At 43.9% G+C, this 25,797-nt stretch overlaps 1 protein-coding gene across 2 annotated transcripts in view; it reads right to left on the bottom strand.

Moving 5' to 3' along the window:
* Positions 1-10,947: 10,947 nt before the first annotated feature.
* SOX5 (SRY-box 5) overlaps positions 10,948-25,797 on the bottom strand; it is a 271,463-nt gene continuing 256,613 nt past the window's right edge. For both annotated transcript variants that reach the window (XM_026035780.1, XM_026035781.1), the window contains exons 12-15: positions 21,904-22,012; positions 20,872-21,045; positions 14,828-15,044; positions 10,948-11,618 (exon numbers count right to left, since the gene is read on the bottom strand). In XM_026035780.1, coding sequence (XP_025891565.1) covers positions 11,315-11,618; positions 14,828-15,044; positions 20,872-21,045; positions 21,904-22,012 — 804 coding nt within the window. In that variant the 3' untranslated portion in view covers positions 10,948-11,314. The remainder of the gene's footprint in view (positions 11,619-14,827; positions 15,045-20,871; positions 21,046-21,903; positions 22,013-25,797) is intronic.

Genomic DNA, 25,797 nt, shown 5'->3' with positions numbered 1-25,797 from the left:
CGCCCTGTTACAGCTGTGGCAGCTCTCTTCTGAGTTCTACTTTCTTTCTGCTCAGATAATACCTCTCTGCACTTTTTTCCTTCTTTCTGTGATACAATCTAAAAATGTGGCACCCTGCAATGTTATTGGAGATTAAATTCATAATTATGAATTTCCTTGCTTTTGTGAGTTTGCCTCAGATCCTTAACATTTTTAATGTCATTTTTATGCGAATTTCCATGCTATTTTAATTCATTAGTCATGGACTATCATTTTTCGATGTAATTACTGTAATTTCATCAAGTGACATAATTGCAGTAAATACTTTGAGTAATTACTATTCATATGGAAAAAGATATCTGGAGGTGTAATAATGTCATATAATAAAATATTTATGATGTGTAAAGACAAATTATGATGACATATTTACAGCATGTAATGGCATGACAGCATTCCATATTTACCTTGGGYGAGGAGAATGACATAAAAGTAAGTTTCAGTGACATCATCTGGTGGTAATGATTACAAAGATTTGTGTAGTATCCAGGTACAAAAAAAAATTAGTAAGTCTAGTCTTTTAAAAATAAATAACCTCCACCTCTTCCCCCATTGCCAGAAGTGCTGCAAAAAGTCAAAGGGTTGATCTTGTGCCAACTGAGGTCAAGGGAAGGATTTATGATGGTGCGGGCATCAGGGGACAGATGGTCATGAGCAGAGCATAAAGCACATGCCCAAAGAGGACTATGTAACTTGCACAGGTAGGCTAATATGTGAGGCTTGGCTTCTGCAAATTTAGGAGGAATCACACAGCATGGTGTTTAGGGATGCTCTATGCACCTGCTGTGCAGGTAATGTTTGTAGCTAGAGTGGTATTTTGCTTTATATCATGCTCCAGCTGTACTCTCGGGTGCATTTCTCTAAGGGGCTCTCAGCCAGTGTTTTCTGGTGCAGTGTAGGACCATGATGCACAACTCACCTTCTGTGAGGTGCACACTCACACCTTGGTCCACGCAACCCAGTCCATCTTGAGTGAGGAGCAGGAAATTCTCAAGAAATGAAAACCGATTGATTTATTTGAAAAAAAAATGTTTGAAAACCAATTGATTGAAAAGCAATTGATTTATTGCAAGCAATAGCATCACTTTTTTTCTTTTGTGGGTTACAGGCCTTAAAAGGCCCTGCTGAAAGAGGGTATTTCTTCCTGCRATTTTACAGTAAATCAATATATATTTCTCTAGTTCTGGAAGAAACATTGTAAAATTGACATTATCTTTTGTGCATCTATGACTCRTAATAGTTGCTTAGGACAAAAGCCAAGACAAGGAGAGTTCAGGAGAAGAATAATTCTCTGGGAAATCAGAAGAAAATCAGATTGATTTTGTATGGTAGATATTTGGGATTTGCCTGGTGGTAGGACTGTGATTTCCCTTCACAGGAGAGAATCACAAGACTTAAATACGCTTTTTTTATATATAAATATATATATATAGCAAATATATATATACCTCTAATACATAGATACAGATACCTATGTTATACCTATACACGTTTTKTATGTGTATGCCATTTGTGTTTGTACATATTAGCAAAAACAGACCCTTGTTATTTTTGGAGAATGAACCGCTGCTTGATTTACAAACTTGCAGAGGTTTTGAAAGGTGTTAATAAACTTCAGTGCACTGTAGACAATGTTAAACTGCTTGCCAAAGCCCCGGGCTAAGTTGGTCTTGTAAAGCTTAAGCCAGATCCTCGGAACTCGCAGGCAAAGCCAAAGAAGGAAGCAAGAGGAAAAGAAAGATTAGAAATCAGATGCTCAAGAAAGAATATTCTTGCCAGTAACATGACAGACTCAAGTTAATTCAAAGTGATTCTAACAAGAAAGACAAGGGTTGTTGCCTTTTTTTTTTTTTTTTTTTTTTTTTTTTTTTTTGATTAGTATATTGCTGGCCAGCTCTGCACCCTGCGTCTGATTGATGTGTTCTCCTAAGCTGAGTGAAGACGTTTCGCACATGGTTTTGCTCTAAAGAGCAATAGCTCCGGGTAACACTGGTTGTTACGGTGTGGAGTCGTGCCAAGCTACTCAGATGGGGTCTGCAGGACATGGCGGGTAGTTAAGGGCTCTTGACATGGTTGTAGGTTGCACCAATGTGCGGGCTGGAGGAGCTCGTGCAGGAGCTCCAGTTCTGTACGCTGACTCTGCTGCCCATGGACGTCGAATGGCTTCCACAGCAGACCTTGAACCATTTTGAACTATCATCGAAACTCCAGCACAAAAATATTTTTGACGTACATTTTTGTCATTGTTGTTGTTTGACATTTTGTTTCTTATGGACATCTCTTTCCAATAAAGTCTTAAAATTCACTCATGTACTGTGCCAAGGAGATCTATCTGTTTGTTATCAGCCTGTACCTTTCTGAATACTGTTCCCACTTTTTTGGAAGGACTTTGTGAGTGCAAGCTTCCCTACCCCAAGAGGTGTTGATGCATCGCTGACAGTAACACCAAATCAGCTCATTAATTCTTCCCAGCAGCCCAAATCTGCCGAGACGAGTTTGGGTGGGAAAAATCCTCAAATCCCAGTCAGCATTTACACTTTTTTTTTATCTGTTTGCAGATAATTTGCAGCCACTGAGGCCGACCTTGTTGGAGCCTCTGCTCACACTGTCAAGGAAYTGCAGGTTTCTTTTTTCTTTTTCATGGGATTGCTCAGTAACAAAATGCATGGTAGGTTTGGTTAAARGAAAGAAAGGAAAAAAAATTATCTTGAAATACCACCTTATTAGCGCGTATCACATGTTTCTTCCCAATCAAGAAAATCTTCCCAATCAAGAGAGATGAATATGAGTTTCTAAATCAGCCGCTTTCCTCACGATGACGTGACATAAGCCTAGGGAGGGAGTGGGAGAAGAACCACCCAAGTAAAGCAGCTGCCTCCAACTTGACTTGGCAAAAGGTCCACTAAGAGTCAGGGCTGGTTAATCTCTGTTTCCAATGATTGGAAGGGAAAATCTGTAACCCGCTTTTGGCGCTGCCTTTGCCAGCACCTGCGCCTGAGACGTGCCAGGGTAGCACCAAGCTCTGGGCTGGCCCAACCCAGCCCCTGATTATATCTTTACTATATTTATAAATTATATATGTACACACATAGGTATTTTTACACACATGCATATAACAGCGTGGCTCAATCCGGCGAGGGCAGGGACGGGACTCTAGGTCTGGCAAGGGGCATCGCTCGGTGCCATAAATGTCAGGCAACATCAGGGCATTGCAACAGGGGCAGCAAACACGGGACGAGGAGAAAAAAGTAATTTATGGAGAAATGTTTATGGAGAAATGCCCCCCATCCCCGCCCCAATGGCTGGTGCCCCCCAAATCAGGCTCCTGTGGAAAATGAAAAACACATTTTTTAACAGTAGTAGACTGTGCCTGCAGGGCCAAACCAACCATTAACAGTCGTTTCCAGTCTTTTCCAAATTGTGGTCTGTTAACTAAGTTACTAGAATTTAAAGGGAAAAAAAAAGTCTAACCATTTATTATGAGTGAAATCAAAGTCAGTGCTCCCTTCCAATAAACTTTTAAGTGCTGCTGCATTTTTTTTGGTATTGTCTTTCATGAAGGCACTTGCTTGCAGACTCTATTAACAAAATATCTTGTTTGACAGATATCATCTCAGCAGACAGGTTCCCTAATCTGTTTTATTGACAAATTGACTTATTATTTGACCAACTTGAATATAGTCTTCAAGATATATTTCTATTATAAAAAAGGTAGACAGAATAGAGAATAATGTGTTTAGTCCATCATCCTCTTTCAGCTGTCATTTAAACACCGGTGTGTCTGCAAGGGAAGAAAAGAAAAGTTAGACGCTGTTTTGATCATGCTGTCAGACTTGTCGTTATTGTCTGTGGGGGAATCGCCTATGTAATTTCTTCTTCCTTGATACGATAATATATTGACCTTCCCCATTCAGTCGGAAGAAAGCAGGTTAGCGTGGCTCTACCCACCACCCACGTGCAGTTTCATCTTCCCTCAGGAGAGAAACAAAGCGTCTCYGAGAGCCCAAATCCCTTATCCTTCCCTTCCCCTGCCTGCGCTTTCAGGGGGACCTGGAAACCAGGTAAAGTTAGGAGGAGCCCCTTGCCAAAGTTAGAAAGACTTAGCAATAAAATAAACTAGATCTCTAGGCAAMAAAGCAGTTATGTTAGGTTCTTTTCCATAAAGGTGCTGGCGACTGTTCAACATATTTAGCTTGGTAAGTTGTGCTTGAAAGGTTTCCAAAGGGTAAAGAAAATACTAATTTGGCGAGCGATTTGGCATTGCTCTGGTCTCATACCTGCAGGTCCCTGAGGGACCCGTGCCTGGAGCTGGTTGGGTTTAAGGTGAAACCTGCTGCTTAATGCACCCCTTGYAGCGCTGGGCTGCAGCAGACATGGTACCCAGGCGGGCGCTGGAGGCGGGAGAGCACAACCTGCCCTCGAGCTCCGACTGATGGAAACCCGACTGCAGCAGGGAAAAAAACCCCAAGCCACCCACGGTCTGCCCATCTTCAGGTCCTCTTTTTTTAATTCCTGGTGTTTTTTCAAGCCACAGACACTTCATGCCACGCTCGGCCGAGAGCTTTTCCCCATGGCTAATAATACCTCGTGCCGCCGGAGTGCCTTTAAGCCAGAGATCTGGGCGCGCTTTGCGGGCATTACTGAATTAAGCCTCCTAACAGCCCTTAGAAGTGGGCATTAGCGCAGAGCCGCGGCCGGGGCTGCGAGATCTTCCCCCCGGCGACACAGTGAGTCCTCGACRGAGCTGCAGAGAGGCCGCCCCCGGCCTGCGGGGACAAGTCACACAGGGCTGGTGATGGGGGGAAAGCTGCATCCCCCTTACATGGACCGGGTTGGGGAAGAGGGGGCCCGGAGCCCATCGGGGTGAATCCCTGTCGGGGCTGAGAGGGAAGCCTTGCCGGGTGTTAAACGCTCTTCCCCTCTCTGGCTGCCAAGGATCCTGCTTTGTCAACAACGCTGCTGTGTCAACAGGAGAAAAAGACAAAGCAAAACAAAATAACAGCAACACAATACAGTAAAAATAAATAAAATAAATAATAAAAAAACCCAAATCTCTCCCATATTTTTTTTCTCGTGGCAGCCCTGAAGTGCCTCATGGAGCGCGTCAGCTTCCCCATAACCTTTCATGGCTTCCGTTCGGGCCCTTTGCACTTTCCTGCACACGTATATCTGTATGGCGCGTTCTCGGCAGGAGTGAGATAATTGTCACAAGTTTTTCTTTTTTAAATAAATTAATATCATAATTATCCTCATTTTCTTCCTTCCTGCTACAGGCAATTGCTGCAACGCTTTGGCTTTTTTTTTTTTTTTTTTTTTTTTTTTTTTTTTTTTTTTTTTTTTTTTTTGGAAAAGAAAAAATGCAGAATTTGTCTAGGGAAACACTTGTTCCCCTCCCCAAGCCTAGACTGTGACGGCAGATGACAGCCCTTTGTGGCCCGCATCGGTCCTGAAGGCTTTCCAGCAGCCGGGTGCTACACCGGGTCAYGGACACTTCATGGTAAGGAGCTGTGAAGGTGTTCCAGGGTGCTCCTATTTACTGGATACTTCCAGGTATTGCACGGGCGGCCCCAGCAAGGTGCTGCCTCCCGCTTTCCCACCCATTCCCGTGCCCCTTCAGCAACATTGGAAGCACCGAGCGGCATCTGTCAAGCCGGTGGCACTCAAGTGCAAGCATCCTTCAGCATAACTTACTGTCAAAACCCAGGTACAAATCCGTTTCATCCCACTTTGTGCCATATGCTGCTGTCAAAACTTCACGAACTGTTTAGGCAGCATGTTGGGACATTCTGCCGAGCTCGGAGCAGAGCTATTTTCTCCACGCTTTTATGCCCTTGCTGTTTATGACTGGGTGTTTTCCCTGAGTTTGCTTTGGTACCTGAACTAAACAGAGCCGCGTGCAGAGAAYGAGCCTAGCCTGGAAGACGGCAGGTGCCCAAAGTCTGGGCTCAAACAGCCCCATTTCGGGACTGCCCTGGCACTGACCCGGGAATTACTTGGTGAGGGGCGGCTAGTGGCACGTACCGAGCCGTGCTGCTCGGGAACCACCGTCCTTCTTTTGGTTTAATGCTGGTATTTTAATTTGCTCCTGTGATTTGATGAAAACCTGGAATTTTGGAGTGGCCTGGAGAACTGACACCGATTCTTTTGCTTCCCGAGCCCAGGCGCTTTGTTCTCCTGATGAGAAAACTTAAGAGCACGACCTTTGCAGTAAGAAGTGGCAAACACAGGAGAGGTAAAGAACACATTTGCTGTTTTATTGGTGCCTTGCAGGGCAATAATACTGAAAAAAAGGGGAATGCAAAAGAAACAAAAAACCAAGAAAACCAAAAAACAAAACCAAAAATCCCAGGATAGTGGCAACCCACATTGTATTTTTTTAAAGAGTACATCAACTCCCGTTTTCTTTTATTTATTGTGGCATGAATGATAACATAAAACCAAAACATGAAAATATACAACTTATATTACACTATGTGTTATGAACAAAATATAAATCTATAACTCTATGTTATATTTACATAATTATTTCTTTTATTAAATTTCAAGTGAGATGGTAGGTTGCACGTACTTTGTTTTAAGCTCCAGGCATTTGATTGTCTCTATTTCTTTTCTATTTTTCACTTCACTTGCAAAATCCAAAATGTTAGAAGGAGTAAGAGCTTTAGAGCCAACGGAGCTATATAAATACTGTTTCAGCAAACCAGTGACAAAAGCACTGGGGAGTAGAGAAATCAGTCAGTAGAAAAAACGAACTCGACATGTTCTTCAATCTGGGAAACCGACAAGTTAAGATAAAGTTGAAAAAATGTAAATATAAACCAAGCTAAGCATCCAGCCCATGCCCTGTGAATTGAGGATACACTTGAATCCACTCCTAGCGAATTACACGCGTTTTCTTTTTGCAAAATTGAAGATATGATGCTATCAAGAAGTGGGCAAAGATACTTCCCATTCAACAGATCATGCCCTTAAACATAGGAGACATTATAGAGTTGCCATTCTTTCTAGCAGATGAATTCTTGCTAAGTAAGGTCTATGTTTCCACGGAGTGTAATTATTTTTGATGTTACAAACGTGATGTCAGAGGCTTCTTCGGGGACAATAACAGCTCATCTCTTTGGATTAAAAAGCTCTGGAAATGTGCTGTAAAAAGGTTAAAGACAATTTACTTTCTAAAAAATGATTTAATTAAAGAGAGAGTCTACTGCAGTAACCAAATCTTTGAAATAATGTCTTCGAAGAAAGAATTTCTTCCATATGCATTCGTAATAAGAGGATTTGGTTACAAAACTAATTAAATGCTGTAATAATAGCTAGTGTTCTTTTCTGGGGGCCTGATTAATATAGCGGAACGGTTAAATAAAGATGTTAAATGCACTTAAAAATCCTATTTTACTAATATAAGGCATGAATAAATTGAAAAAAGGATATACTCTGTGTTATTTAATTGAGCTTAGAAGCAAGTGCCTCAGTTTTTCTTTCTTTCTTTCTTTCCTTCTTTCTCTCTTCCCCCTTTCCCCCAGCGCTGGTGCTGCTCCTCGGGATGCTCCTGGTGGAGGAAGCTCCCGGGATGCGGCGCAACGGGAAGCACCATGGCCATCCAGGCTCGCCGGGATCCCTGGAAGCAGGGAAGGAGGCCCACGGCAGCACGGGGGCTCTGAGGTTAATACCATCCTCTGCTCTTCTGTTTTTTTCTACATGCTCCAGGGTGCAGAGCCCAGGAAAAAAAAAAGAAACAAGATAAGAAGATCTTTTTTTTTTTTTGTCTTTTTTTTTTTTAAATGAATATATGTTTTGCTTTTTTCTTAAAAAAAAAAAAAAATTAAAGAGGGACAAACAGGGCCACGTTTGCAAATCTTGTCTTGCACTTAACAAGGGTGCTTATACTTTGACCCAACCACATATCAGCGTCAATATTTTGCTGCTTCGGGACCCCAGAGCCGTAATTWTTTTTTTCCTTTTTCCTTTTTTTTTCGTTTTTCCTTTTAGCGTTGCTGCATCAGCGTTAACGTCCGAACACGGGGAGCGCCGAGTCTGCTAAAGCTTCCCCTCTCCGAGGGACTTTGGCCTCCGTAAGGAATCCCGCGTCCCTCCGTCCCGGCAGCCGCGGCCGAGGTGGGATGGGGAGGGGATGTTTTTCCCTCTCTGCTCCGTGGTTTCCCATTCCCGGTGTCTGCGGTTCGCTCCGATGGCGCCTGCCTCGGGGGCACCTACCTGGAGCTAAAACAAAGTATCCCGGTAGCCCAAAGGAACATATTCAACCCAGGGAGTCCCGGCGACGCGGGGGGATGAAGCATCCAGCAAATGTGAGGCGAACCCACAAGAGTCAGAAGTCATTTGTTCACAAAGACAGGGAACAAATCAAAAATGTTTCTTTTTAAAAAAAAAAAAAAAAAAAGGAGCAAATATCTGTTTTCACATTGTACATAATAATGATATAAAAACAATTGTCTGTTTTTTTTTTTTCTTTCTTATCCAAACAGAGTGCTTCAAAAAAATTGGCTCTAGATGACTGGTGTAATTGAGTAACTAAAATGAGTGATGAGAGAGCAGAAGTTAATTAAGATTGAAAACAACACTCCCATTAATTCACTCCATCATAATAAACATCAGAAGTTGACATGGCTGGGGCCAAAATTAAAATAAAAGAAAGAGGAATGCTGTGAGCAGAAGAAGAAGCGATTTGTTTTCATATGTATATATATATATATATTTATATATATATAAAAAGGCAAGGTGGGGAGGGGTGTCCGTTTTAAATAGCCTAACAGCTTCATTTGCTGCACTGCCAAATTAGAACAGAATAAAATAAAGTTAAAAAAGGAGGGGGTATAAAATAAATTATACATAATTTACTAATCTGGGAACAGCTGACCATTATTATTATTATTATTATAATTACCATTACAACACTAGCAAGAAGAGGCAGTTCAACTGAAAAAAAAAAAAAAGAAATACAGTCATAAAACACAACCGAGAAGGGCCCTCTGTGACAGGGAGGATACGATCAGCTACTCCAGAGCGAAGCTTCCGAGAGAAAAATCAGGAGTTTCGAGGCCGAGGCAGAGAGCGGAAAAGGCAAATGGAAACCGGGAGCAGGAGAAGTGGAACGGGGGTGCGGGGTAGGGCTGCCCCTCGCGCCCCGTGCCGCCCTGGCTCTGCCCCGTGTCCGCGGAGCCGCGATTCCCGCATCCCGCACCCGGGCCTGCTGGGAGCCCGGCGCTCCGTGCTCCTGCATCAGGGGCCGCTGGCAGAGCGTGGGTGGCCAGTACTGACCGTGTCTCTGTTTCGGGAGGGCCTCCGAGCCGGGACTTGCCCCTGGGCACRAGCAACTGCTGCTATGAACTACGAAGGCGGCCTTTTCCGTTGGGAAAGGGGCTCCGGGAAGGCTCCAACTCCCCTGCGAATGGCGATACTGGACGTGCCGGGGCAGAGGGGAGCCAGGCAGCTCTGCCCGGCCGCAGGGGCAGCCGCTCGGCTGGGTCGGCTGGGCTAGAGCCAGCGCTTCGGCCTTGCTGCGGACGCCGGGCGCTCTCCTGCGAGAGCAGGCGCCGCGCGAGCAAGCGAGGAGGGACCCTCTCATCCACCCGGATTTACCTCCCTTCTGCTCCGAGCGAACGAAGCCAGCAGCTTCCTTCTCCCTTCTGCTCTGAGCCGGCAGCGCAAGGGGCAGTCACCGAGCGGAGAGCGCAGCAGCCGGCCGCGGCCGGGACGGGCTGGATCCCTGTCCTGTCCTGCTGCCGCCGCGGCGGCCCCGGCAGGGCAGGGTCCTTGGCCTGTGCCRGGCCCACGCTCGCCATGGGCACGGAAATCCCTTCCGAGCGACTCACCTGCCTTCCCGCACCACCCGCCCGCGGGTAACAACCCACTTCCGCAAGCGCGCAGGGAAGGGCTGCCCACGGAAAGGACCTGTGCTGAACCGGCGAGCAGCGCTCGGCAGGCCCGCGGTGAAGCCGGCCGGAGCGTTCACAACCCGTCCTGTCCGCAACAAACCACAACCCTCTGCTTTCGTCCCGACGCTCCCACTCAAACTGCCAACTAAAAGCAAAGGCTCCGTACAGACCGGGTCATTTAAGAGGGTGCGGGATATCATTCTGGAACATGCTTTTTTTTTGCTCACAATTGTCCAATATTATTCTTATTAGTACCATAAACATGCACACATGAAAATCCAAGATCATAAAATATTTTTCTCTAAATTTCTTACGTCTCTCTCACTCTCTCTCTTTTTCACCTGAGAACGGCACCTACAGTTTCCTTTAAAAAGCAAAACCAAAGCCAAAAATATATGTCTAATCTCACCAGCTGCTGGTATATCAGGTTCTTCTAGGGATTGTCTAAGATACAACACTGTCCTAACTTAAGACAGATCAGGAAGCAACCCAAAACCTAAAGGAAACAACAACAACAAAAAAAAAAAAAAAAAAAAAAAAAAAAAAAAAGAAGAAGAGACCAACCAAGAAAAGCAAATTGGACTAGCTCAGCGCTTTAGTACAAATTTGGCACTTGCTCAAAGACTCAGTATGGTGTGCAACTGATGAAGAGAAGTCCTCTCTTGAAAGGAAATAATTGCTTGTTGGGGTTAACSGGAGCAGGCTCCCCGCTTCCTTCCTTGCCAGGCACGCGCACGTGCACACGCTCACACACTCACACTTCTGACCCAGATTTGCCAGGAGGAGGAGGAGGAAGAGAGGAGGAGGAGGAAGAGACAGAGCGGGTACAAGGATTTTATCTTTTTTTTTTTCTTTCCTGTCAGGTGCATTACCAAAAAGAAAAAAAGAAAATTATTTCTCTTTAAACTGTAGCACAAAACAACAAAACACATTCACAAGCCACTTGTTGGCACTGTGTACCTGAGTGAGAATTTCTAGAACATTGTAGAACAAACAGCCATAAAGTTTATTTGAAAAAAAAAATAATAATAATAAAAGGTCGACGGGTAAGACTTCAGTGCTTGGGTATAGCAGCTGAATTACTGGCATTATTTTACCCATAGCTTATTTCATTCTGTTGTTGTTGTCGTCGTTGTCTTTGTTTCCTTTCTTCTGAGCCTTTTTTTTGTTTTTTTTTTTTTTTTTTTTTTCCGATGCAGGCTGATGTCTATTAGTCAGCTGATGTCCCAACTAGTTAAGACTAACAGTTAAAGTAACAGTCAGTGTATGAGAAAGTTAATGTGCTTGGCCACTGGCAAGGATAAACCAGGTGGGGCTTTATTTATTTATTTATTTATTCTTTTCTCCTTGGAGTCCTTGCAGGTCACGCGAGACGTGGACCCTGATCAGTTGGCTTGCCCCGCGATGTGGTTTTCACTGTCACTGCCATAGTCCACATCGGGGTCATCCTCTTCCTCATCGTACTCGTCGTAGATCTCTCCGTTGACGTCCTCGGTCTGCATCTCCTCCTTGATGTGCGGCTCCTCGCCCTTGATGCCGTAAGTGCTCTGGATGACGGGCATGCCGGGCTCCGGGCTGCTGGAGACGCTCGAGTGCTCGGAGGGCAGGTGTGGGGAAGGCATTCCGGCCATGGCGATGGCGCCCGGGTACACCACGCCCGCCGTGGCAATGGGAATCTGTGCTTGTTGCCTGCCGGGGAAGAGGAGGAGAAGGGTCTCAGTGGGGGAAGGAGCAGGGGTGAGGCCCTGCAAGGCCACGCAGCTGGAGTGTGTGCATGGCCCTACGAGACAACCCATGCAGCAGCGCCCCGGCCTCGCCAGCAAGCCTGACCCAGCCTCACTGATAAAGAAGCTCTGCAAACATCTGCACATCTGCCCCCGAACCAGGCTGGCCTACCTGTGATGCAAACCTCCYTGCCCATCCCCTGAGCTGCCGGCGGGAGATAAACATCCTCCCCACCGTGTGCTCCAACTCAACAAACCCTCCTCTGAAATAATCCCGAGCTGCTGGCAGGGCTAGACACAAAAGCGACACGCTGCCAGCGGGAGAGAGGAGGGGAGGGCCGGGCAGTTTGCACGGGAATGGGAAGGTGCTGCAGGAAAGGACCGGTGGGTCAGGAGAAGGCAGAACTGCCCCTCTTGCTCAGGGACCCAGCAATTGCTAGAGAGGGGAATGGGGGCGTTTGGGGTGTAACAGGGGTTTACAGGATGATCTGGGGGCCTCCCACTGCACGGTGACCGCGGCACTTGTGAAAAGCAGAACTTTTCAAGGAGGGTGAATAACGCTGGGAAAAGCCAGATTTAAACTGGGAGCCTGCGTTATTTAAAAACAAATAAAAAAGCAAGCAAGCAACATGAGCATTTGAGCAAATCCTCTATAGGATGCCTTTATGTAGCGCCTAAGCCTTGGAAACCTGTCTGCAGGCAATGAAAGGAGAATTATGCCAGGCCATAGAAATTCCTTTTGCACCAAGAACACTGGCTGCGTTAGAGCAGTGTTTGTTTCCCTGAGAAGCTCCAGGGTCCCAACAAGCCTAGGGGTTTAAAATTCATGCTCCTTTTGTTTCTTTGCTGCATGAAGTAATTCCATTGCAGTAATACTCTTCGGTACATGCTGCACATTGTAATGTCATCAGCAGTGTGTCCATCTGCACTGAAAAGCCTTGCCACAGGAGACAGGACAGAGTCTCGGGAGATGAACATGCTTAATTAAGAATGAAACCCGTCCCTGTTCCCCTGCCTGGCTGTGCCCGGGCTATACAGTAAGCCCTGCACACTGCAGTGATCCTCAAAGACTTCTGGCTGCCAAAGAGCTTTACATTTGTTTGCAATTGCTGGCTGGGCTTTCAGATACTTCCTGCCTGCCGTCCTCTGCGCCCAGTGTCTCAGCTGAAGGTCCTTAAAGTGGGCAGCTGATCCAATCTGCATTTTAGCCTAACTTCTACAAGTGATCTCTTTTCGGGAGTCAGCATTTCTGTAACTAGGATTCAGCACACTCAAACTGCTTTTAATATTTAACAATAGGAATACAGCAGCACTTAAACGGAACATTTCAGAGTGCTTTTCAAACATTCAATAATTTAAGAAGAGTATTTTTCCACGCCCAGAGTATGTCCACTTCAAAGGGTCTCAAAGCAGTTCTCAGACACTGGAATATTAGGGTTCACAGTGGTCTAGCGAGGTGAACTCGCTCTATCACCAGTAAAGATAAGGATGCTAAGAGAGAAAAGTGTAAAGCTAAAGAATTTCCCCAAATTCCCAATCCTTCCCTCTGTGATGCTTTCACACAGGTTTTTAGTACGTCTCAGCAGCTGGCTTAGTGTGAGCTCATGAAAGCTCAATCTCTTATTCTGGTGCTCGGGTAGGGGTTGGATTTTTTGTTGAGAAGTTTAGCCTTGAATGACCTGTGCAGGGTGAAGCAGCAGATGGGGAACTAAAACCAGGAATGAAACTATAAAGCTGGGACTTTGGGCCTCAGTGACCCCAGCGCAGTCATTGCCTGGTTTGTCAGTAACTTCTACAAAGATTTCATCCCAGGTTGCGTGCTCTAACGTCCCCCTGCAAATTATGTCCAGAAATGTCTTGATTTCAATGTCAGCCTTGCTTGGAAAGCTAAATAATACCCAGACTGTTACAAGGTTAATTTTTTTCCCATGATGAAGCATGCATGTTAACCAGATAAGCAGTGTTCTGGGGGCTCTGTTGCCACCTATTCTTTTTCCAGAAGCTCCCCCCTCCTCTTTTTTTAATCTCTTGATGCCAAATGTTGGCTGACTTCCCTGTGTTTGTTTCAGTGCTTACCATTGGGATCGCTGGACCTGCCAGCGCCACAGGGTTAAGCAGCTCAAATTTCTCTGCTGAGCTGCTTACTATAACAATGCACATTGTAGCTGTTTAAAACACAGTCTGATGACACTTAGCAGTTGCTGGACAGATATTCGCTCCTTTATTGCTACTTCCAGCCCTTAACTAGAGAGACGTGCAACTCAGCTCAGTTAATATTAAAAGGAATCCCACTTCAGCCTGAGCTGAAACAGAAAATTCCATCTTTTCAGAGGCTGCCTTTGTTGCTGTCCTGCCTTTTTTTTTTTTTTTAAGGTCAGTGTGTAGCTTTTAATTTTCTGGAGTGAATACACAAGTCCTGTAGAACAGTTGATTACTTCTGATTCTTTTGACCTGCAGTAACCAAAACTAAGGGCTATCTGCAGAAGGAAACTACATGTGCTTTTTCTTGGCAGATATTAATCTGATTAAATAAAGCTCATCTATTAGCTGTTCATCTGCACAGCTATCTTGAAATCTGCACTCAACACAAGGCGTTGAACCTACCACATTGGAAGACACTCCCTGGCATGACTCGTGCATCAGGAGCAATGAACACCAGGAGACAACTTCCCCCTGATGTGAGCTAACTGAGCCAAACTCGTCTTCCAGCTTAAGTTCAACACGTTCAGCAGTCTTCTTGTGGGCTACTTGCCACAGACAGAACTGAATACAAATATTTCTGGCTTTTGGATCGACAGGCACTACCATAGATCTGTTCTGACATGCCCTCTGAGGCTCCATCATAAATAATATTTATAAGACCTTATCAGAAGACTTACATTTCACTAGAAAGCCTCTTTTTTTCCCCTCATGGAAAAAAAGAAATGAGGAAATGAGAAGGGTGGCTGAAGCTGTACGATGGGTAAATAGCATAACCAACAAAAAATCCCAAACTGTCTAACTTTCTCCTGGAACTCATTGCTTCAAAGCATAAGCACTGTATTCTATCAGCAATATATAACACTCTTGCCCACAAAATACAACATTTAACCCAGGGAATTACAAATTCTCCCCAAGAAGAAATTTTTTTTTTGCTGAAATTAGCAAAATCGGTAGCTTTTAAAGGTCCCATACCCAACATTAAAGTACTGCCTCATCTCCTGGCGTCGGTTGCGCATGATAGCCTTGTACTCGCCAATGCGCAGTTTTTTGCCGTCTACAAGGCAGGTTCGCTTCGGCCTGGGCTTGTACTTGTAGTCTGGGTACTTCTCCAGGTGCTGTTTGCTGAGTCGGGCCTGTTCCTCATAGTATGGCTGCTTCTCTAGGTTTGTCATAGCTTTCCAGCGAGATCCTGTCACACACACACACACAAAAAGGAACGAGAAATGAGATCCTACTCATGTGCAAGCACTGAAAGGAGGGGAAACAAGTAGGTCACTCTGAACAAGATACCTACGGTCATATTGCTTTGGGCTGTCAGTCTGTCAGAGGTTTTAGACAAGGGTCAGGGCTTGTTTATACTTGGCTGGCAAACCTCTTGGGTATGGCCATGTGGCGCAGAAAGATGAGACTGGAAGCTCTGAGTCAATAGTTTACTGAAACCTATAGTATGCTGTCTTCCAGGTGAAAAATAAAGTCCATGAGCAATCCTTGGCACTTTTTAGAAAACTAGGTAACATATTTTAGTGGGCTGGCCAAAGACCTATGAGATGCACAATGCCTGCTCTGCTAAGTCTCCCTGCACTTTCCTTTGGCCGTGGGTTTGTTTCCACATCCTGCTCCAGAGCTGCTTCGGGCTGTGACCTAATCACTGCGCTCCACCAAGGCTGGATTAAGGCAAAAACTCCGCTCAGATCTACAGCTTCATCTTTCCTGACAAATAAAGTATCCTTCCAGCTGCCACGTTTCTGAAAAGCAGAATATGACCTGATCAAAAATGCTCTGCTGCTGGGTACAGAAGCCTGCAAAGACGCCGAAGCAATGCCTCCAACAGCTATAAACTATCCCATATGTCTCAGTGGGGTGTTAACTCCCAGCCCCAGCCCTGATGAACAAAGAATCCAGTATGTCTCGTGCAGGGAAAAGCACCGGGATGCTGGCACACCTCTCCATGGGGCTGCACTGCGGCTGGATCGCTGCCGGGCTGCTCTCCGACACGCTGCCTGCCTTAACTCTGTGAGCTAGGGAAATAACCAGGACCTTATACATACATGCATTTAAATAAACCTCCTGAAATTTATAAAGYAATACTGCTTAAAGGACATACTATGGGGGGCAGGGAGCCAGTTATCCTATCTTATTTTTCCATGAACTACAGAAAAGCTTCAGGGTAAGCCACATTTCAAATAACAAGGAGGGTCCAAGTGCAGAAGAAAAACTTGATTGGAAAATAGTCTATTTTCCAATTTAAAGAGTTTGAATAATTTCTCAATTTAATGGGTTCATAATGTCATATGTCATACTTGACTCCCTCTTGTTTTGTTTTTTTTTTGGTTACTCATACTGTACTTAGGCCATGTGTTCACAGTCCTACTCAGCAGCTTTGTCCTCTGCAGAGAAATTATTCCTTTTATTATTCCTTTTTTTTTTGGCAAGGAAAATGACGAGAAAAAGTGACACCAACTTTCCACATGTGGTACCTCCTTGACTTTGGGCTAAATGTCATAGGGATAAACATGTGGAGACTGCCAAAACACTGGACACCTCCTAATGTTGGGTTAATGAATAAGATGGAAACAGATAGGGCCCACGTTGAGTGAWGGTAACAATTCAGGGTAAAGCTTATGCAGCTCATACAGGAACGTGCCCACATGTAGGTCTACTTTCAGATTCTACCTCTTAGCCACTGGCAAAATGGCCTTTTGGCCTATGAAAAAAATCTTGAAAGTTTGTCTAAATAGAGTCCTCTAACCACAAACATGTTGTAGCTCTGGTGCCTTAAGGAAACGGCTCCAGCCCCTTTTCCTGCTAATGAAACAGAATTGATTTATGAACAGTAAAGTTGAAAGGCTCCCAGACTTTAAGCAGATCTTCACAGTTGCTTCACATACTGTGAGAGGACCTGTAAYGCAGGAAATGAGTAATGGAGAGATATATTTTCAGATGGACAGACAGAGAGACAGAAATTCAAATTAGCACTGCAAAATTGTTGGGCTAATAATTTACTCCAGCCCAATTCCTCTGTCACTGTGCTAGCTCTCTAGCCCCAGTCCTACAGTCAGATCTGGACAGGCACACCCCTATCCCTGTCCCTGTCCCTATCCCTATCCTTATCCTTATCCCTATCCCTATCCCTATCCCTATGCCTATCCTATGTGAAAGGGTCAATAAATAGCAGTGGAAGTTAACCACACATCTAAGCCTTTTCAGTATGAGGGCTATAAAAAACGGAAATTTCAATTCATGGTATTTGTACATACAGTTACACATACAATATTTATAYATAAATGTCACTCATTGTGTTTCACCCTTGCTAAGCTGCAAACTCAACAGAACAAAAATCCTGGCAATCTCACCTCTCTTCCTAGCAAATTTTTAATAGCTGCCTCCTGCAGCGATACCTCCTATTACTATGACTATTGTTTTTACAAAATACACAAAATATAATTTACTAGTATGTTTTGAAGTAGCATAAATAATTAAACAAAGTATGCTGTCAAAGTCAATTTTGAAAAAGGGCACATTTTGTGATGATAAACCCTTGWTTTTTTCATTTTACTGTTTTAACTTCCTTACTAATATGCAAAAGGAAATCAGAATCCTGATCCTTGCATTTTCAACTACAGACAAGCTGAGACACCCAGGCAGGTTCGGCATCTGATTGCAYGGGTAGGAAGGGGTATCATCAATCAACACACCAATACTGCTTAAAAATACCTTGTGCTTGAACAAAATGTAGTTGTGATATAAGTTTATAAACACACAGGTGCATAGGCATGGAAAGCTATGCACGGTGCTAAGCTCAAGCTCCCAAAAAGATATGATTTAAGAGTCTTGATTTTTCTTTTTAGGGGAAATTTACACCTTTTGAGTGCTTGCTGCTTACCATCTGTGTTTTAAAGCTTTGGGGGGGTCAAACAYGCAAGGCTTTTCTCCTTGCCTAAGAGGGCAAGCACCAGTTCCCTTCYACACGCACCTACGCAAAGCTGGGCAGACCTCACACAGGCATCTCCCCAACCTGGAGGCTGAAGCACTCGGAAAAAGTTGGATAAATCCAATASCACCGTAGGACTCCACAACACCAAGAGCAGCTCTTAGCCCCAGAATGAACAAAGGCAGCTACTGCTGTGCCCCAAGGAGCTGTTAGGAAGCCTGAGGAGAGGTGCAGAGGACCAGCCACCTGCAGATGCAGGGGACAGAGCCCGACCAGCACCTACACGGGCAGCACTGCTACGTGAGCTTAGGAGTTAGGTCATTTTAAGCCGAATTTCAGTGATAAGACAGTTTATAACATTGCCTGACTTTTACTAACTTTTAGTCTGTTAGGCCAACATTTTTTAAGCTGAGTGCCTGGATCAGGCTGATTTTGTGTTTAAAAATACACACAAACACACATGCATATAATGTATGGGTATATGCATATATTCACACGCACATAAATATCTTCCAGAGAGTTTTGGAAGTTAATATATAGCTTTATCTTTTCCTAATCTTCTTATGTATATTTTCACTGAAATAAATAATTTACTAAACTATCTAAACAATGCATTATTAAATTGAAAGGGTCCAGCAGACCCTTTTTAGCACTTTTTTTAACAATTTACTAAAAAAAACCATCATCCACAAGTTTAAGTTGCAGTGAACAGATGGATGACAAACGTATGCACAGATGAATTTAGTGACAAATCCATGTATCTAATTTTTATGCTCCAAACATAATACCACAGTGTCAAACATAATCCCCAGAGAATACTAATGCTGGGAAGGGCATCTCCTCTCATTTTACTATAGAAATGACCCTTGATCAGTGACAACTTCATTGAAGCTACTCTCCATGACAATGAGCTCTCTGACCTCAATGTGTACAGTACTGCTTAAAAAAAAAAAAAAAAAAGAAAAAAGAGAAAAAGAAAGTAAGGAAATACTGTGGAGGTCTAATAAAAAGCCCCTACTACCTGGCTGAGCTGTAAGTTTCTAGTTGCTCACCCTATGCCAGTTAACAGGGAGCTCCCTGCTGACTTCAAAAGATTGGCCTTTTGCAATTGAGGGAAGACCCTTCTAATGTTTCTGTCAAGAACGGAGACATGAGGGCATCCCTCTCTATTGCAGAGGAGGAGTACAAAAATTAAATGCGGTGCTGGAAAGGAATAGAAGCATCCTATCTAACTGCTTTCAAACCTTGCTTTCCCCCATATCTGGCAGCAAAACGGTAAAGAGTTCGGAGTCAGCTATAGTGTCTGTCACCTCAACAGGATCTGTAATGAATTTGCACATTTTACTCCAACTACTGTATATCTAATCAGAAAAAGATGTCCCCATATCTCCCTGATCTAGCGCCAAACAGTAAAAGGTGATTCCTTATGTTAACAATTTCAGCAGAATGGCTTATTAAAACCAGATTTTAGGGTATTATAAAATGCTTAGAAGCCCTTTAAAATGTCAACCAGGATCCCCAGAGACTGCGTAAAATGTCAGCCCAGCTCAAGCGCCTGTTTTAAGCAGAATGAATTAGCAGCGTGCTGTCGGAGGTTGTTATCCAAAACAATCAGTTAAGAGGGAAAACATCAAGCTCTCTTTGTACTTTCTATATGAAAAGGGCCATTCAGAGTGATCTTGTAGATTTCTGAAGCTGATTATTTAAAAACAGGCTTAATCAGCCCGTCTCTCAATTTAGCCACAGACCAAAACTATTACTGCCCTGTSCTCAGTCTAATCATATCATACACCTGTAACCAGTATAATCCCTTTCAACCAGTATAAGGTTATTTTACCATCACCATAACCAATTTAGCTGTCTAATCCTGTTCCTATAACTAATCTAATCATCTCGTACCACCCTTTTAATCATGGGTTAATATCATCACATCTGCCATCAGCAGCCAATACACTCTGCCTCTCAGACCAATTTAATCTCATTGCTACTTGCCCCCTGCTAACTTTTCATAATGCCACTCTAATCAAACTAAACCTCAAGCCTCTGACCAGTCTAAACTCAGAATATTCACCAGCCTTGTAAGCAGTCAATGCTGCCACTACAACCAACCTGCAGCTCTCCAGTTGCCTGCACAGCAGATCCGTAGGCCACGTGAACATGTCTCCTGCTTAAACCTTTGCCTGTGGCCTGATGGATGTCTATGGTCTGCAACAGAGTCTTGATCAGCAAACATGCAATATCTCARATTTGGTCACGGGCTTGGTGTTTTTGCTTATTTGTTTTTGTATTTTTTTTTCTTGCCAGAAGGGCATTTCATTGGCCACAGTAATCCTCATTTATTCATCTTCTATATTGTTCATCATGTTGTAAAGGAATAACTTAGGGCAGAACGTGTTCCTGAGAATTAGAGTAAGTAGTGAAAAGTTGGAGATCTACTGCATGTAAATTAGCAGATGATGTTCATGACAAGTATATATAGCTTGTGATGTGCAGAGTAGAGGATATGGAAATTAGTTCTGATGTTTCTATTCTGATTTCAGGAGTCTTTTCAGAATACTCAGAATAAAAGCGGCTTCTGATAGAGATCATGTACTAAAAGGAAAATTGCTATAACCRGAATATAATAAAATAATTTAAAACCATCGGGTGTATAAAATAACAAGGACGTATTTTAGGATCCTTCTTGTATGGCCACCGGTTTGAACAGAAAGTACTATGGTATAAAATAAATACTGTGGCAAGCTACCACATAAAATACTAAATACATGAAGTACGTGGGCAAATATATGTCATTTTCTGTCTGTTCAGCAGTCTAATGATATGGACTGGTTTGATCTACTCCGTTAACATTTTCACACCAAAACCAGCACCACACTCTGAGTAACTACAAAGACACGAGAGCATTTCAGGTTACTGCACTAGGCAGCACGGTGGGAGCCTGTATTGCTGCTGTCCCTGATGCAGTCACTAAGGAGGTAAGGAGGGGACCTACAGACAGCAATTCTGTTTCATGCCAGGTGCTCGGTTCTTTTCAAGCACAGGTGCCAAGTTTGATACAGGAAGAGCAGTGCTCTGTGATTCTTACCTAGTATCTTGCTGATATTGGAGTTGTGCATGTCAGGGAAGGCTTGAAGGATCTTCCTTCGCTCATCTTTAGCCCACACCATGAATGCATTCATTGGACGCTTGATATGGGGCTCGTTGCTACCACGCCCTCTGGATTCCCGATAAATTCGAGACTCTGAAACGCCTGCACTTCCTAAAAAGAGAGGGGAAGTCAGGTCCAATTGGTGTTTCATTCTACAGTCTCCACTGCCATCAGTAATCGACACTGGGTGAAGTGCTTTCAGCAATGCAGGAACGCTGCATAACTGTAAGTTAATGCTGTTTCTTCTTTTACTTGAAGCAATAGGTAAACACCATATATTGTATACTATGTCTAATATTTCATTACTCTATTAATTCAGTATCATAAGAATGGTATAAACATACTTGATGAACAGTCCCAATTGCTTTTTAACACAAAGCATTAAACAGCTTTTCTAACACATCCTTTACTACCTCATAACCTCAGATCAACTCTCATCAATGTAGATTTTCTTCCTTTCTTCTTAGCCATACTAGATCACTTATTTTCTGGCTTTTTTTTTTTTTGGCGATTTAAATAGTGTTACACAGTCACATCAGGTGCTTCTTCTTAAGCAAGTCTCTAACTAGCAAATAAGCATGCACACATCTACTTATTCTTGTGCTTACACCTCCACAACAATTCAAGAAATGGCAGAGAAGGAAAGAAACATGAGTTTTGCTTCATCAAATCCGAACAAGTTCCCATGGATGTACAGTGTGCCTCATCCATGATCAGCTCTAAAATTTGAGGACTCTCTGCAATCTCATTTATCCCGTGTCTATTTGCCTCCGTTATTCCCTTTTGCCATCAGAAATGCATCCTTGGCCCAGCCTGGACGAACGGAGCATACAAGAGAGGAGGCTACATAACACCTGCAGACTTAATGCACCACATGATGAATCACTTTTCCTGCCTTGTTTCGAAGCTGCTTACTGCTTCTCCCTCCACACCAAACTGGAAATAAGGGTAAAAGCCATTTGCACTGACCGTCAGAATCTCCACTCATGTTGAAATCCATCATTGCGTGGCTAAACTTCCCGTCTTCACTCTGTTTTACTGCCAGTTGCTGAGTCAGGGTCTCCAGTGTTGTTTTGTCCTACGCGGGGAAGATGACAGGATTTTATATGGAAAATCATTAAGTATTGCAACCACAAAGTTCATAGGTAATTTAGAAGGYTGACGGGGAAGATGGATAACAATTAATTGAGAACAGTTTACTGAGCCAGGTACTTGAGAAGACACCACTGTTTTTTCTGGAATGGATAGAGTYGCACACTCTACGATGCCCTTTTAAAAAGGTGCTTATTAGCTAGCAATGAGCAACCGTCAGGGTTGAAAAGATTGGTTTAGTTAAGCATGATAGAACTGGATTCACATCTGAAGAATACTTCAACTCTCTGCATCCCTGGGTCTGCAGAGCTGGCCTGGAAATGGAAATGATACATTTTTGCAACATATTTATTGTTCTACTATTTCCATCCCAAGATCGAAAGCGCAAAGACATAGGCAATTCTCAGGCRAAAAAACCCTCTTTTTGAACCAGGCCTCAGGAAAGGGTCAACATGAATGAAGCCCAAGCTCTGTGCAGAGGTTYGTGCTCTTGCCCGGCCCTACTAACACCTCGTCCGTCACTCATGGGCTCAGAACTATCTGTGAACCCTGGATTGCACCAGGAGAGCGAGCGCTGCCAGCTAATCTGTCAGGCTGTAGGGGTGTCGAAAGACATTGCCAGAACAACACGCCAGGGCAATTAATTCCAGTGCTCTCCTCAAAACACCTCCCTTCCTTCTGAATTGCCTAACTGCACACACACAAAGGTGTTCCATTTTCCAACTGTTTGTGTTTGCCCTATGCAGCCTGCTCACAMACACTCTATCTTCCTGACAATCATACGTTTAAAAATAAATCTTTTGGGAAAGCAATACTAACATTTCAAAAYGTTAGGCACTGTGCCTTTCGCAAAGCTAAGAAAAATGACATGATACTGAATTATCATAAAGTGGCTCCAGTTGAAAAAAATCCTTTTGAGCTTCTTTCCTGAAAGAAATACTGCTGTTTTGTTGATCTATTCCATTCCTGATGACTGTGAGAGATCAGCAAGTTAAAAACCTCTCAGATTTCACATGGCAACTAGAGACTTTACAACTATTCTGTGTAGCCTAATACTGTCACTGGGTTGTATTACAGAAGAAAACAGAAAAGGCAACAATATGAACAGTGAAATRCTTCCTCAATGTGATGTCCTGCATCTGCAATTCAAAGAAGAGTTCAGATTCATAGAATTCATTTCACGGAGCTTTTCCTGCAAGATGTAGAAACGAGGCCAAGCTGTTCAGCTTGGTGCACTCGCACACAGGTCAGGGACACCAGGTTAACTTTGTTTTTCCGCGCTTGCTTTCCTCTTGTGGTTGAGCTTTGCGCTCCCTGGGCGCTCCCTATAACCAGACCTATCACCGCTGAAACACTGCAAGGCAGATGATCCTCTTGGTGTTTTCAGGGAGATCACAGGCAGCAGAGAGTCTGCCGGTCACAACCCAGAGGGTTGCTGCGATGTTACCACACAGTGCACACCCGGACAGTAAGGACAGCCTGTGGATAAGCACCTGAGCTGCTCAGGCACCCACCTCTGCCAAACTCCTTACTGTGCTCCGTTTAACTTAGCTCTCATTTCCAAAGCAGCCTGTGAGTCACAGGTTGACTCCATATCACTCCAAATGGATCTCAGATCTATAATGCAACTTATTTTGTCTTAAAAAAAAACCCMAAACAACAAAAGACTATTTACCATGGATTTCACAATGATGAGAGTTCAACGTTTTTCAGGTCAGCAGCCATTTAAAAATGTTGTGACTAGCCTAAAATGCAAGAGAATACACTCCTTTGGCTTATAATGGGAAGAGTTAGTCTTCTGCAGATTTTTCTTGAACCATGTATAAACCTCTAAGAGAAACAGAGCTGCAGATGCAAAGGGCAGAGGCTTAACAGCTTTCTCTACAAGCAGTAAATGCAGCTGCTGAAGGCAGCTCCGCTCAGCACCGCATCCCAGCGCCACGATCTGATTGAGTGGCAAGGTCAGTGCGGCTCCGTTGGGCTCTCTGCAAGGTCCACGCGGGGCAGGGCTCGTTTGTCAGCGTTGGACTTCACCAGCTGCAGATGCTCTGCCCCTATCCATCTTAGGAGGAGCTTTGCAATGGGAGGTGCGGGCACGCCAGTCGCCGTGCGAGGGTGAAGGCCTCATGGAAGAGCCTGCCAGGAGCGTGCTGAGCTCGTGGCGTGGAGCTCGTGCTCCAGACTCTAGGAACACGGGCAATCAGGGAGTTCCTGCTTTTAACAAGCTGTCAGTTTGCCTCCTGCATCTAAAACACACAGAATTATAAAATAATTTGGGTAATAATTATTGGGACTATGCAGTGCGACCATAAGGTGGAAGCTTAAAAGAGTTTCTGCAGGATGTTGCCCTTGAAACAGAGGATGTCAAAGCAGATCACTTTACTTTTCTGTGTAAATTCWGGTGCAGAGAAGAGCAAGGTCTGCTCTTTCCCAAGACTTTCCTGCAACAGTATTAGAGAAAAAGAAGCAAACTGAGATACTCATGTGCTGTGAGAATGGGCAGGATACAAAAACAGGCTATTTAACTAGTGCCAGTCCTGATTTCCACTCCTACATTCTTCTGATTAAATACACTGCTGCTGATCTTCCCCCAACCTTACATATAGAAACRCTTATAATTATAGAATATTCAAAAAGATGCAAGCCTAAGTAAGTGAGTAAATAAATAAAGAATTCTTGCAGCATTCCTGCATTGTGTTTTGCTTAAAGACAGGAGTTGATGAGTTACAGCATCCCATTTGATGGTAGCGGCTCTCTCACATCTTTCACTTTAGGGAGAAAGTATTCACGGAAGCTTCAAAGAAACAAAGGGAAAAAAAACACTTCCTCCCCGACCCCAAATTAACTTACGACATGCTGACAATGCCAGAGCAGCCTCCTCACACACAACCTATTTAATAACTTCAGACAGATGCACACAATGGGTCCAGGTCTATACAAAGAGAGGATCTGTTTGTCCTCATTATCTTCATTTGGTTGCAGATTACACATTCTGCAAACTGTCACCACTTCTTTGTGGAGCAGCAGTGGTGTAAACAGGAGCAAGCCGTGGAACCAYCCCATGATAACAGATGGGCTACATGTATGTTGGGTGCAGCAGCAAACTTCATTCCAATAAAGCAGTTGTTACGTAGCATTTGAACCGAGGAAACAGTGGCACATTCCTGCTCATTGTGCTGCGTTGGCCTCAAGCTCCCCTCATGCTTACATCAAGCTCTACGTGTGTCTAGCAGGCATAGAAAGAAAGGGAGAGTTGAGGTGATGAGATCCAAAAGCTGAGGAGGAAATAAGGAGAGTGACAATCCCTGCTCTTCAGCTTTGCCCCACACCCTAAAGCTATCAGTGCTCTCCATGACCAGAGCAATGCTTGKATGGCATCAAATACAGCCTTGAACCAGTAACCCTGGGGCTCCTGGAAGAGCTGGCAAGAATGATGCCGACCCAAAAAAAGAGGTGAAAAGGTTGGATTGTGAGACCTGCTAAACATCAGACCATAGAAAGCAGAGGAAGATGGTAAGGAACCCTTCTGCTCCTGCAGAAAGGGGAACTCCTGCTGAAGACGAAGTGATTCTCTTTTAAATTTCTGAATTTTAGACCTGTCCCCAGAAGACTGCACAGACATCTTAAAACATCCTTCTCCTCTTCAGCCTCTGAGTCTATGAAGAATTTAGGCAGAGTTTGGGGCAAGCTGTTCTAATGAACATTTCTATTAGATGTAGGAGACTGAGATCTCTGTTGTCTGGATATTTTCAAAATCTAATAGGCAAAACA

The sequence above is a fragment of the Nothoprocta perdicaria genome, unplaced genomic scaffold (assembly GCF_003342845.1).
Source record: "Nothoprocta perdicaria isolate Ctin4 unplaced genomic scaffold, notPer1 scaffold_167, whole genome shotgun sequence".
Lineage (NCBI taxonomy): Eukaryota > Metazoa > Chordata > Aves > Tinamiformes > Tinamidae > Nothoprocta > Nothoprocta perdicaria.
Note: the sequence above shows the minus strand (reverse complement) of the source record. Positions and strands in the feature narration are given on the sequence as shown.